The sequence below is a fragment of the Lathamus discolor genome, chromosome 3, assembly GCF_037157495.1.
Source record: "Lathamus discolor isolate bLatDis1 chromosome 3, bLatDis1.hap1, whole genome shotgun sequence".
Taxonomy (NCBI): Eukaryota; Metazoa; Chordata; class Aves; order Psittaciformes; family Psittacidae; genus Lathamus; species Lathamus discolor.
Genome location: NC_088886.1, coordinates 102,723,467 through 102,737,805, shown reverse-complemented (window position 1 = coordinate 102,737,805; position 14,339 = coordinate 102,723,467). Strand labels below are relative to the sequence as shown.

Here is a 14,339-nt window from a genome sequence, read left to right as displayed (position 1 = left end):
CTGGTCTTGACAGGCTAACTGGAATATTTCTACTGCTGTTAAGAGAAATAGCGTGCCAGAGGCAGTCACCTTCCTTAAGTACAGAGATGATGGGATTTTCCAGAGGCCTTGTACAGAAGTTTGTGGTATTAATAATTTCTGTCAGTTAAAAGAAGATAAGGGCTGCTAATCTTTGTACTTGCCAATTCTGCACTGCAGCCTTCACTTACTGAACTTCAGGAGGAGAGCAAGGCCTTAGATTCAAAGTGCTCTTTGGACAAATTTAGCATAATTAATTTCATTTCAAGTGTTCTTTATTAAGTGATTTATCTTTGAATTTCTGTGGTTTACAGTAAAAATTTAGAAGCATTTGAATTCAAATTCTCATTGAAAATAAGATCTAGGTTTTAAAGTACTTTCTGTTCGTGAACAGATTAAACCAAGCTTCAATATGAATAGCAATACTGATAGAAATATTGGATGTGCTAGCTGGCAAGCAGGTGAAACTGAAATGCATTTTCAGTTTCATGTTTGCAGTATGTTTTCATTAGAGAATCTCTAGTATTATTCATAAGTACTTAATAAAATCTGCTTACTAAATTCTGATATTGGAATTACATTTTGTCTTCCTGAAACACTTTTAGTCTAGGAACTGTTTCGATAAATAGTAGTTTTAAATAAGTGATGCTGTTACATTTAGCAGTGATACTTCCACAGAAGAGAGAGAAATCATGTATTGTTGATAGTTTGGGAACAATATTCTAAAACAAATATTCTTTTGATTGAAGACTGTTTAAGTGATATTTGCTGAACTTGTTTAGAATTGCAAACTCAAATTGCGCTTTGGTGTACATAGTAAACCACTTGTTGGCTTTTAATATCAGTACGTCCTGTTGGCCAATCTCTGTGATAAAAAAGTGTAATTGAAAGAATGCTATAGCATATGTATAAGGTAGCAATTTAATACAAATTTGAGTGGTTTGGGTTTCAGAACTTGTTTTGTGCTTCCTCCTTTGAAAAGGAAATATACCTTTAAAATAATGCAGTAAAATCTTTGTAAACACGGAATCATGTTATTTTAATGGAGCATAAGTCATTGTTGTCCTTCTTTGTGGTTTTGGTTTTATTATTTTCTTCATTACTTTTTTTTTCTCTTTTCAAATTCATTTAGTCATGTACTTAATGCTCTTTTTGCTTTTAACCTTTTATTTCCAAAATTGGTGTCAATCAGTAATCTATTTTAGTAGCTACTGTTCAGAATTGGGCATTGAACTATTGACTTAGAGATTAGAATTTTGAGTGACCCATCCTGAGCATTTTTACACCCTCATTCTTGAAGTACTGGAGTAAAAGTAGGCACAATGTATTTGCCTGTTTGTGAATTTCAGTCAAATTTTAACAAAATTTCGAATTTCAGATTCAGAGAAGATGGCACAATATTTAGAAGAGGAGCGGCATATGAGAGAAGAAAACTTGAGACTTCAAAGAAAATTACAGAGGGAAATGGAACGCAGGGAAGCACTCTGCAGGCAACTGTCAGAAAGTGAATCCAGCTTAGAAATGGACGATGAAAGGTTTGTGTTTTCTAGTGATCCAGATATGTCAGCATTCAGCTTCTTAATCAATACTCAAACTTCTTTTTGAATATTATAGAATAAGTATTTATAGAAATAACCTGTATGTGGGTCTCGTCTACGTATCGGATTTCAGCATGGCCCGGGAATATTTTTAGTAGAATTGTATCACACTTGTATAGAAATGGCATTATTTTTCACAATGAGAAAGAAAATATTTGTATCTGAGAATTGCTTAGGGTTTTGATAATACGTATTGAAATAAATATAGCTGTGTAGTTGAGATTCAAGATAAGTCAATTATAGTACCTTTGTTTTGCTCCGAACTGGAAGGAATTCCATGAGCTAGGCACAACATCCTTACTTAGGGCTAACTAGTCCTTTGCAGAGGGGTTTGATTTCCAAACCATAATATCCTTGATTTTTTTTTTTTTTATGGTTTTTTTGGTTTTTTGTTTTTTTCCTCTACTGCAAGCTGCATTGCTTGCGCTGACCTTACAGGTAGTCTTGAGTTTTTCTTGGTGATGCGTTTTAGTGTTTTCTCACTTCATAATCATATGAGTGTTGTAACTTGAAAGAAGTTTTTAAGTACGCTGACTATAGAACACTCTTATTTCTTATCAAATGCTTATTTTTTTTGTTGTTCTGTTTTACACTATTTTGGATTTATACTGGTCCCTTAAAAAGAAAGGTTAAAAGTTACCCTGTGCTGTGTATTCTTCTGATACTGAGCTATTTCTTCTTGAGTCATCAGTATATTTGATATAAGCCATAATCTACCAGAAACAAAGTACTAGGTATTTTGTTTCAGGGAGCACACTGAAAGTTCAAGGTACTGTTTTCATTTAAATGAAATACTAGGCAACTAACATGTATTGCAGTAGCACCTGGTATTAAGATGTAGTGGATGGTGTATGAATGGATAGAAACACAGGATTCTTCTGTTTGTGTAATGTAAATACCACATTTACAGTATTTACATTGTAATGTAAATACAGTTAAAATCTGAATCTATGTGAATTATCAGTATTAATCCAAAATTGCAGAGTATCCTATTTTTTTTTTTTGTCAGTTCGTTGTAGGTAGTGGTAATCAATAAAAAGCAGTAAAATTTGATTAACTGTTCTGTACTTCTAAGAAGTTTCCTTGTTGTATTGGTTTTCTTAGTACTACAAAAGCATGACAGTCACTCTGAAACAGGCATTCACAGTTTAAGTAATACAAAGCAAAGGGAAGGATAAAGCAGGTATTAGAGTGGTTACTCTTAGGAGAACTCTGTAGAAAAAATAACTGTGGAACTATGTGCAGTAAGTATTTTAAAGTAAGTTTTTGTCAGCTTACATTGTCATTGTAAAAATGAAGGTGGTGGTGGATTAGATATCCATTTTTTCAGTTTCATTCTGTTAGCTAATGGTACTTATTTTTTGTAGGTGGGGGTAGATTAGATGTTTTACTGAATGCAAAATACACAGCTCTCCCTAAACTTCCTCCTCTGACTAGCAATAACTTTGTCTTCTCAATCCTCCATCCTGTTCTCTGGAGTAGTAGGGAAATACCTGAAAACAGGAAGCATGCAAATGATGTGCTGCTGTTCCATATCACCTGATCCAGGTACTAAGATGACTTACAGAAAATTGTCTTTATGTAGAATAAAGTATGATGAATATGATAAAATGACAAAGACCATTGCCTTGCTTTAATACACATACTGTCTGCATTACAAGTTACTCCGTGTTGCAGAGGTGGTCTGGTCAGTTCAATTTTGCTAACCTTGCCACCAGTAGCTCTTTAGAAAACTTAAATTTTATTAAACTTTAATTTGCCAGTTTGATAATTCCGTGTTGTTCTCTATTGCAGCCACTTGTATTACCTGATCCACCCAAATTTCAACAAGTTTTGGTATCACTGCAGTGTACTGCCTATGTTAGGTGGTGTGGCTTAGTAACCCTGAATATCCTGGTATGAAAAGTAAGATGCAGTAGCAAAATATGTTTCAAATAGTTTATGAAATGGCTCACAGACCCTGAAGTAGTCATCACTGAGAGTTCCACTGAATAGGAATATTTTTAATGCTGCTTCATGTTGTGGGGTTTTTTTTTCTGTGATCGGGAAATAAATGTAGCTACTAAGAATTTCTGAGAATATAGTGGTAGAAGGGGAGACGAGTCAGAGTGCTGTTAGGTAGCTAATTTTGCCTGCTGCTCTACTGAGTACAGTAAAGAAAACACAGTTAAGTGTAATAATATAAACTCAGATGCACTGATTTGCAACCATATGTGCAGGAGATGGTGAGGAGGGGAGCCTCTAATCTAGGCAATGACTAAAAAATCTAGGTGGAGAGTATTGCGTAAGCAAGTCAACCTCAAAGCAGCTAGCCTAGTGCTTTGGGAAAAAATACATAAAATTACTTTTGAGATAAAAACTAAGTGGCAAATGGGAGCAATTGCTATGTTTTTTGCCTTCTTTTAGAAAACACTTGATGGCTGTGAAGGTTCACTGTATTCAGTGAGTAAAGTTCAAATAAATACCACTGGAATTATTACAGGTGGGGAAAAATGCCTTGCCTGAGGTTCTGATCTCTTCAGTTTATGACTGTGAAGAGTGGTAGGTGTCTTACAACACAACCTAGAAGTACCTTTAGTGGGAGAAAGTCCAGGATTCAAAACATCTGTCAAAACATCTGTCTCTTCCAGTGATGAGATGAGCATGATGAGCAAATGGCTAAATGTATACACCAGAGGTATTAAAGTAGGGGACAGGTTTTTTCAGTGTGAGGCTGATAAGCTGTTGGAACAAATTATCAGTACTTTAATAATTTTTTTTGCATCCCTTTTCATGATTTCAGATTAGTGCTGAATGCTCTTCTTGGAAAGTACACTTCAGCCAGACAAGCTATTGAATAGTTCAATGTAGAAATTATGTGTAAAGTGCAAAAACGTAGTTACAGTCAGATCGGATGACATGATTTATACCTCTGGCCTTTAATATGTACTATTGTAATCGTACACAACTTGTACAGTTTTAACTGCAAATGACTAAGATAAGTCCAGCTTTTTCTATTGGAAGTTAAGCTAGTAGCTGAGCCTTCAACAACGATGAGAGCTCCTGTCATGACTTCGTAAAGGTGACTGGTCCTTCGTTAATCTAATGTGATTTTTATGGGAATTGAAAAAAAATAGTGAAACATTTAAAACATGGCACATTTTAAAAGGTTTGATCTAATCATTCTTTACCTTTTTTTGTTAGATATTTTAATGAGATGTCTGCACAAGGATTAAGACCTCGCACTGTGTCCAGTCCTATCCCTTATACACCCTCACCAAGTTCTAGCAGACCTATATCACCTGGTAAATATTTAACCCAGTTTCTAAAATTATTGTATGCATCACACAGTAATGAGCCCTATTAATATATTTAGGTCAGTAGCCTTTCAAAGCTAGTCTGGGGGAAAAAAGAAATTATCATAAATATAAGAATAGTTTTGCTTTAGATGTCTTCTAGTGCAGCATGTTTTCAGATGGTTTTATTTTGCACTGTGAACAGATATTAAAGATCAGTTAAGTAGCTATCACTTGACGTTTTATTTCTTTTCTCTCTTTTTCTCTCCTATTCTCTTCTTTCTTTCTTCTTCCTCCTCTCCCCCATCCCCCCAAGTTGCCCAGCATATTGCATAGTTCATACAGATTTCTAGAGTTTGGTGATGAACTAGTAATGAGGGCACTATTGTGCTCTGAATCAAAACTTCTTATAGAAGTCTAATTTTAAATGTGTTTGGAAAAAAAGTCGATTTCCATTTCTCTTTAGTAGTGGCTTTTGTTCTTCTATTTTCTATTGTAAAACAGTAACTATAAAATTCAGAATACCTGTCTCTAGCACTTAGTATAACAAAGGCAAACTAACCTTTTCTGAATTTTTAATTACTTAATATATTTTATTTTTTTTTTAACTCAAAGGAAATGTATTTTTGTTACTAACAGTTACTGACTGAAATTTAAAATCTCTTAAAAATGCGCTTAGACATTCATTAAAAGTTGTTGGCCATGGATGTTGCATGGCTATCACAAACTCACTTGTATGTAAAGAAGTGAATCCCACATGCCCTGCTTTCCCAAGTTCACCTTTAGAACCTGTTGGACAGAGTCTACAGTAGGGGCAAATGACATGTGCTCTGTATTGAGACATTCTGCAAGGTGGGATTGAGATGTTTTATTGCACAGGTCTGCTAGAACATATAAAATGTATTTAAACTGTAATTTTCAAGATTGACTTTAGTTTTTCAGAAGGACTCAAAGCAGTTTTCATCCAGGTGTTGCAAAAAGAGTAAGCATGTGTAAAAACTAGCTGTGGTAATAAACTATGTTACATTGTTAGAAATGAACATTATTTCGATGTTCTGCAAGGTATGTTGCCAAGAAAATGATACATATTTTCTTTGTCCTGTAACTGCATGTACAGAAACATGGTTATGCAAACCAGTGTTCTGGAGTAACTTCTGTGGGCGTTCATGGTTATACATGTGCAGCCTTCATAATAATCCAGTATTCAACTGCATATTGTATCTGCAGTCCTCGCAGTGGTTATAATTAAAGTTATGTGTAGGAAGTATTTTCTGGTCATTTACAGACTTGCACACTAGATTACCTAGAAATTGATCCAGTTTAGATGCTGATGTGTCAGTGCAGGGTTACTCTACTGATCTGTTCCTACACTGGGGCTAAGGCACATTCCTTGTTGCCTGTGGACTTTAGTTCCCATCAGTAGCTGATAGAACAGTGCTTTATTATAGTGGGAATTACATCCCACAGACAACGGAAGAAAAAGTCAGACACAAAGCTGAAACACAGTCTGAAGCAGTTAAAAATAACACAGCTGAAATGATAGTTTCTAACAGAGTTCACGATTTTGGTAATGTTGATACAATAAAGGTTCCAGGCTACAACTTCTGCACAGGCAGCTACATTATTCTTCACATCTGATAAATTAATACCCATAGTTGGGAAGTGTCAGACTTCAGACAGATAGAAGCAGTATCTTTTTAGAGACCTAATGAGATCAGTGGGGAATTCTGTACAGCTGTCTGGGATACATGAATGCAGTAAGGGATGAAAACATAGGGTTTGAGACTACTTGATAGATGAAGTACTACAGTAAGACACTGTCAAAAGTGTCAGCACATATTAATACAACAGTTGTATTTTGCATCTAGTAATTGTATGACTTGTCATGTTTCTTTTGGGGAATGATGTGCCTGAATTTGTAGAAACATAATTTGAAACCAATTAGAAATGCTGTCATTTCATGTGGATAGCTGGTCCGGTGTAATGGGCCAGATTCTGGCTCCTGAAAACCCCAGAGTCCATTGTGCTTGTGTGGCTTGAGATGCTGCTTTTGAGGACTCTTTCAAGCTGAGATACTGATGAGATTTCTAGCACAGTTATGGAACTTCAAAGACTATGGAAGTATTGCTGCTCTAGGCCGCTGGCAATTAGTTACTCTAATTACCGCTTAGTCTTTCGTGTAGTTAAACTGTTTATGCTTTGCTTCAGCTAGGCTAGATGGAGATTTTGGGCTGCAGAGATAAAGCTACCTTGGATGTACATGCAGTATTCTGTTATTGCTTCTTTGACTGCTACTTAGACTTGCATTTGTAAAACTTTTGGAGCTGGTTTATCCCAAAGCAGTCTAAAATTGTAGTGTTGCAAAGATGACTTAAAGTGTATTTTTTGCCTTTTTCTCTCTCGGGCTCTTGTCTCTGACTTCCAACAGATTGTCATCTACCTGAACATTATTTTGTTTCTGTCCTTGCACTTACAAAACCACTTTCTTAATAAAATCTTTGCTGTACATACAATTAGATTGTATAGTCAAAAAAATCAGATTAATTTTGTTAATCTGTATTGTTTAACTACTCTAAAGGGACAGTGATTATATTGGAGTTGCTTGTAATTTGCACCTGGCATGCATTGTAGGTGTAGCAGAATCAGATTTTGATTAAGCAAGGGGAGTATGTTTTCTTAGAGGACTTTATTAGTGATCTGAGGCTTGGTTTTCCCCCCATCCTCCAAGATCTTGCCTCATCAGTTGTAGGCAGAAACACAGATACATGTAGTAAAGGACAAAGGTGGGTGTTGGTGCGTAGTGTAGCTGCAGTGGCATTGTTTCACATTGATTCAGTTTTGAAGTGTGAAAACTGTTAAATCCAGTGTGCTGCTATAGAAGTTTAATACACCTTTAAGCGTTTTTCTTGGTCATAACTTTCTGAAGCAGTTGCTAGTGTCTAATACAGAACAGCTGAGAAAAGTCTTGTCTCCTACCTTACTGATACTTTTATCAGAAAGCGATAATGAGCTAGAGGTTTTGAAAATGTGCTATTTTGAGAAATACTCAAAATGCTGAGAACAGGTCTGAACTTTGAACACTTAGCCGTTGCTGTTTCTGTTTACCTGCATTGTTATAAATTAGTTCTTAGAGAAAGGAAATATTTAGGTGGAAGAATTAGATATTTGCACTTTTGAATACTAGGATTTCCTTAATGTGGATAAAATGAATTGTAATTTTCAGTGTTAGGTGCTAGCCTAGTCCAGCTAGCAACTAATCCCAGAATGGTTAGCTTCACAGCCGTAAAGATCTTTGGGTCCCTGCCTGGAAACACCACGGCAAAACAGGAAGAAGCCTGGGTGTGGATCTGGTATGCCTTGGAGGAGCCACCTACATCCAGTTTTTTTGTGGAAGCTTGTAGTGCCCCAGTGCTAGATGGCTTCTCCATGCACCACCTCTATACTTCTTCAGGCTGTCTGTGTTCAGGGAGCCATTTCCCCTGAGAAGAAGGCTGGATGGAAGTGCTTGTAGACTAAAACCAAGCTACCAAGGGAGCCTTACATCATTTATGTTAAGTGAAAAATCGGGTTTAACGTTGTGTAATGAATGTTTTGTAACATATCATAGTAAAGCTGCAGAAGAAGAAATTAGTTCTACATCACAGTTTTCAGTTCAATGAATATTTTTAGATGTCTGATCTGGTGGCAGTTACCATTTCTTAACCTATCATTGATTTAATTTTAAATTAAAAAATTTAAAAAACCTTCACAAATTGGTTTGTAATATAAACAAGGATGTTGATGTTACCTTGTTCTAACAATTTCTAGGTCTGTCATATGCAAGTCACACAGTTGGTTTCACACCACCAACTTCACTGACTAGAGCTGGAATGTCTTACTACAATTCCCCAGGCCTCCATGTACAACATATGGGACCATCCCATGGTATTACAGTAAGTATTTAAAATAGTAAACACTTGTCAGTTTGTTTTCTAAAAGTTATAATTGCTTGTCCTGAAGCTTTTTTACAGAACATTTTTGTAAATATTTGTTTTTGTCTCCTTACTCCAAGACATCTATTGCTGCTTTCTTCAATCCTGATTTTCCTCTTCACCCCTCAGAAACTGAATCTTTTTGGAGAACCTTATTTTCTGCAAAAGAATAGGATATATTATCATCTTAAGGACAGTAAATAGGTATCATCTTATGGCTCAGCAGGCAGGGTGTGAGAAGTGATGTTCTAAACTACTAAGCCTATCCCGGGAAGTAAAAGCATTGCTTTCATTTTTCTCCTAGTCTCCACCATCTGACGGATGAGTCATCTGAGGTTGCTCCAAGCTCAGGTTTTCTTCAGGATGACACAATGCTACCATCATGTCACTGTAACAGGCAGTTAACTCTTACTTTCTGTTCTCATTGGCAAAGAAGAAAGTGAATATAAACATTTGTTAGGGCAATTTCTCCTTTCAACTGGAATGATTTCTTTTTACCTGTGATGTTTGATGCATTTCTACTTTATCATGTTAATTCTAAATATTTGTGGAGCTCAATGAGCAAACAGAGCCTAAATATTAACTATTTAGCAAAATACCTTATAGTTATTGTGTCAAGACCATTTTATTTTTCTCAAAGGTATGGTAGTATGTAAATATCCTCAGGGTTTTTACATATACTTGTCATTCTCAGATATGAAAACATGTTTCAATAGGATTTTTAGTAGAAAGCTAAAATATGACTGCTTCTAAAATTGCTTAGGTGAATATGCAAGAATGATTGTTGATTTCATTTAGCAAAGTTTGGTTGGAACTCTACAATAGTGGTTAGAACAGGAGGGCAGCTGGAGTTCAGCAGTAAGGTAGAATCCTAGTCTGTGTGTCATGTTAGTCACAAGATCTTTGTGCTTCTGGAAAACGTGGCACCTAATTTTATAAATAGGGCTTTCAAGGAATTTGTTCTGTTAAGTCTTTGTGAAATAGTACTCTTTTTGAAACTGTAAATTAATTGGTGTCACACTGAGTCGCTATGAAAAAGATCATCTTCAGGACAAAATACTGTTTTGAGAAGGGTTTTGATAAGTAGCTTTTGGCTTTGTCTCAATACTGAAACTGGATCTCCTCGTATTATTAGGTGTATGCAAATGCAATAAATGATTTTAAATGTTTCAGAGACATCAATCAGTTGTGAAGAATCCCTTGGCTTTTCACAGAGCGTTAATGTGCATAGTTGCACAGAAAAATAGATGTGATATACATTATTTGACTAAACTGCAGTTTGATTCTTGACTTTTTTTTTATCTCCGTTACAGAATAAATTGTCTTTACTTGTAGTACATTCTGTATAGCACTGTAATCATGTTTTTCGACAGAGCTGATCATCTGTGGTTGATCACTAATTGTGGGTGGGTGGTTTGTCATGCCATGAGGTTCTTGATTAATGCTAACTGTAGGTAAGTAGTGAGTGTTTTGGTTTCAAAAGCACAGAAATTAGTGTTGTACAGTGTAGTTTATATTTTTACATTGCTACCATTAAAGAAGATTCTCCTCACCCTGCCATTGGTTTGTAAAGATAAAGTGGGTTTTAAGTCTTTGTGCAGGTTGTTGAAAATCTGTGGTTTCTGTTGAGGGGAGCTCTCTAACTGCTTTATTCCTGCAGCGCAAAGGGTTGTAATCTTTTTTTATTCTCCAAAGAACAACTTGTATTATGTTTTGGTCTTGCTCCAGTGTGCAGGCTAAAAGTCTTTCAGAAAGCTAGAGATTCTGGACAGGCTTCCTGGCATTCGAAACATTTCCACCCACACTCAGGTACCACGTAGTTGGACTTCATATGTCAGCAGCATGAAAAGGTTTATCAGCACCTACTGTCTGGGAAAGTGCAACTGGGAGGTGATGTCTCTACTTCATCTCTCATTTCTTTTTAGGTTGATGGTCATCATAAGTAAACGTATCTTCAGGGCATATATGCCTTATGTTCATTTCCTGCAAGCTGGCAGGAAGGAATGGGTGTTCCATTTGATGTCAGAAGTACTTCCTCTTTCTTTTGCTATTCCATTTCAGAGTAGCATTTATTTTATGTAACAGTTGTATTGTGATTCTTGCAATGTTTTGAAATGGAGTCTTCCCACAGAATTGTTCAGATTTTTGTTAGTTTTCTGTTGTTTTGTCTTGTTTTTTCCTTTACCAAGCTCAATAAATTGGTTAGAGGACTTGCACCTAATGTTGTTCAGGAGTGTGTTAAACATAATTTCAATATTTGTTCCACAGAGGCCTTCACCACGAAGAAGTAACAGCCCTGACAAATTTAAACGTCCCACTCCTCCTCCTTCTCCAAACACGCAGACCCCAGTGCAGCCACCTCCGCCACCACCTCCGCCACCTGTGCAACCTACGGTCCAATCCGCAGCATCGCAGTCAGCCACTTTTCAACATTCAGTGCATCCCTCCTCTCAGCCTTAGTGCATGTGCTCAGCAGTCTTTATGTCAGAAGTGGACTCATAACATGGAGCAGTTTACTAAAAGCCAAAGGCTTACTTGGCATATTTGGATTTGACTTATTTGCACTGAGGTTATATAGGCTTCACTGTTAATTGTGTTGTAAACGTTTGTATAAAATGCAGCCAGTGTTGTGGGTCTACAACACTAACTTAACAAAGTTTTCCATCAGTGTTTACTTGAACTACATGTATGTCCATTCTCTGGCTGGAACATTTGCTACTCTGTTTGGTAATACGGCATTATGTCGTTTTGCTTGGCTCCAAAGCTTCATTTTCCTGGCTTTTAGGTTTGTAAAATTAAAGGGATACCTTTTTATATTTTTTCATGACAATTTGCAGAAAACTAAAGGCATGATGGGCTCTGTGATAAATTCTGAAACATTACAGTGTTTACCAAGCTTATGGAAAATCAGCACTACGTTTTGTAACAGCTTCTAGTGCAAAAGTGAGTCAGACACCCTAATCAGTGCCCAAGACACATATTTTATTGTGTAGTAAATAAGCTTAATTCAGCACACAGGACACATCCATACTTCTGTTACAAGCACCTCAAATGTATGGTACAGTCAGAAAATTTTACAGTGAGGGAACTGGCTTGTTGGAGTCTGTGGAATGTACAATTCGTGGACCTTAAGATTTGATGATTTCACTTGACATTTACGTTAACCTGTAAGCTGCCCATACTGTGTGATCTGTCACAATTAACTTTGGTAAGTGTGGTCCTGCCCACAGGTTACTGATATCTGATTAAAGTGTGCTCTTTGATTTTTTTGCTGCAGAAGGCAACGTGATTGTAGAGAACAGCTGATGATATTTTTTTCCTTGTTAAAATATATTAATTGTGATTCCCCTGAAGCAAAGTTTGAACAGGTATTTTAAATGTTCAAAAGTCTGTTAGAAAATAAGATACGAGCATATAGGAGTATATTGGCGTGACAGCCAAAATGTTGTATTGCTTGGTAGAAACAGAGTACAAGAAAGTAGCACAACGTGGCACTAACTAATGCTTCTTTAGCAGCCTAAGCCGGTACAATGTATAAAAGAAATGTATTCTGAATACATTCTTTCCATTCATTTAGCACAAATAAATTGGTTTCACTTTGCAGTGGAACAAAGTGTCACTTCTTGATATTGACATCTTACTCGGTTACATTTTTTCTGAGGTTCCTGTGGAGTACTGAGGTTTATACATTATTGATGATTTTAAGTGGTTTACCTCATATATATATGGATATGTGGGCCATGGAAAATGACAAGAGAATGTTTATTTTATGAGAATATGTATGTGGCTATAATCAGAGCAGAACATGAGTAATTTATCTTTTGTTTACAAAAGTTTGTTTGACATGCCTAGTGCTTTATTATGGACATTTTTAAGAAGGAAGTACAGCATTCTGGTGGTATACTAACACTTGTACATATATTTTTGTGTTTGCTGCTCACCTATTCAATAAGAATTGAAAACTGAAAATCTTTATTAAAATTAGTGCTCTAAATCAAAATATTAATGTTGCAAAAGGCTCCGCTTAAGGCAAAACTAGAATTTCTTCATGGTAGCTATTGTAGTTTCAGCTCTGAGAGGATTTAGAGAAATGCATATCAAGTCTATTACACTTCTTAAACCAGTGTGGGATCAAGTGCATTATCAAATCACATTAGTTATGGTAGTGACTCCCCAATCAAGTGATTCTCAAGATTGTTACTTACCTAAAATTTGACCAGTGCTTCCATCTGAAAATTATTGACTAGCAGATGCTCAGCTTTCCAGAGAGGTAATTCAGCTGTGAGCATTGTAATTAAACAGAACTCCTGAATCAGTGGTAGGATTACATGTGAGAAAATTACAGGTAGTCAGAGGTGGGACTAAGGTCAGGATAAGATTGATTTAGTTTTCCGCTTGTCCTTTTGTAAACATAAGATGAATAAAAAAGTATATTCTTTTATAAGTAGGATTCTAGCTCTAACATACCACTGTTTGAAATGGTGCCCCCCTTTCTGAAGTGCTTTAAGATTCTTGGACATACTCCACAGAGTGGAAATTCAGTGGTGGTAGTATAAGTGCAGGGGGAGGGAGGAAAGGTTTGAGAGTGTTGTTTTAAGATCTTAAAATGGAAAATTGCCTAGAATAATTCATTCACATTTGAAGCATATTCCAAAACTGAATTTGTGTAACTCAAGTTCAGCTGCTGTTATAAAGTGTCTTAATGAACTCTCCAGTAGGACTGTTACCAGAGGAAAGTAAAGAACTGACAAATGTATATTAAATCTTGAAAGTGTAACAAGGCACTAAATTGGCCTTTACCTGAGAACATTGGACAAACATTTGCTTGCAATCAGAAGTGTTAAACTCTATTTGTAGACTTTTTGAATAAGATGAGACATTGTGCACAACCATCTCCTAATAAATGTAAATGGATTTTCAGTTTTCTTTGTGAATTATATTAATGAATTATGATTCTGCAGCTGTGATTTTATCCAGTCTTCTGTAAACTGGAGAAGCTCACTTGACAGTGAGGTCCAGCTTACTATGTAGGCTTAAGTGCTTGGCTTCTTTAGTGCAGAAGCACCCGGGTGGGTTTCTGTTATCTTTTTCATTACTAATGCCTGTCAGTTGCACACTGCATCATCACTGGTTGCGTAAGGCCACAGAAGAACATTTAGCTGTGATGAGCATTTTGTGAGTGTACCCCTTTACAGCTAAAGGTTGAAAAACACCCCATATATAGATCTTCTAGCTGTTCCAGCAGTGCTATCCTCTCTGACAATCAAGCAGCTTTCTGTTTACTTTTTTTTTCTCAAGGCATCCAGCTCTGAAGCTGGAATGCAGCTGATACTCTGTAGAGCATTAAGAGTGTTTTATCCATGGTTTGTTCCAGAGAAGATCTTTGGAAGAAGAGGTGGGACTGTTTGGAAATAGTATTCCAGCTGACAGCCAGAGAAGATTGTTTTAATTACGTGTACTCCTCTGAGAGCATATTC

General features: G+C 36.3%; 1 protein-coding gene across 1 annotated transcript in view; it reads left to right on the top strand.

Annotated features, from left to right (window-relative positions):
- Positions 1–13,782, top strand: part of CCDC6 (coiled-coil domain containing 6) — a 51,134-nt gene extending 37,352 nt beyond the window's left edge. The window contains exons 6-9 of the mRNA XM_065670852.1: positions 1,397–1,553; positions 4,800–4,900; positions 8,699–8,823; positions 11,131–13,782. Of these exons, the coding sequence (XP_065526924.1) occupies positions 1,397–1,553; positions 4,800–4,900; positions 8,699–8,823; positions 11,131–11,322 (575 nt within the window). The 3' untranslated portion in view covers positions 11,323–13,782. The remainder of the gene's footprint in view (positions 1–1,396; positions 1,554–4,799; positions 4,901–8,698; positions 8,824–11,130) is intronic.
- The last annotated feature ends 557 nt before the right edge of the window (positions 13,783–14,339 follow it).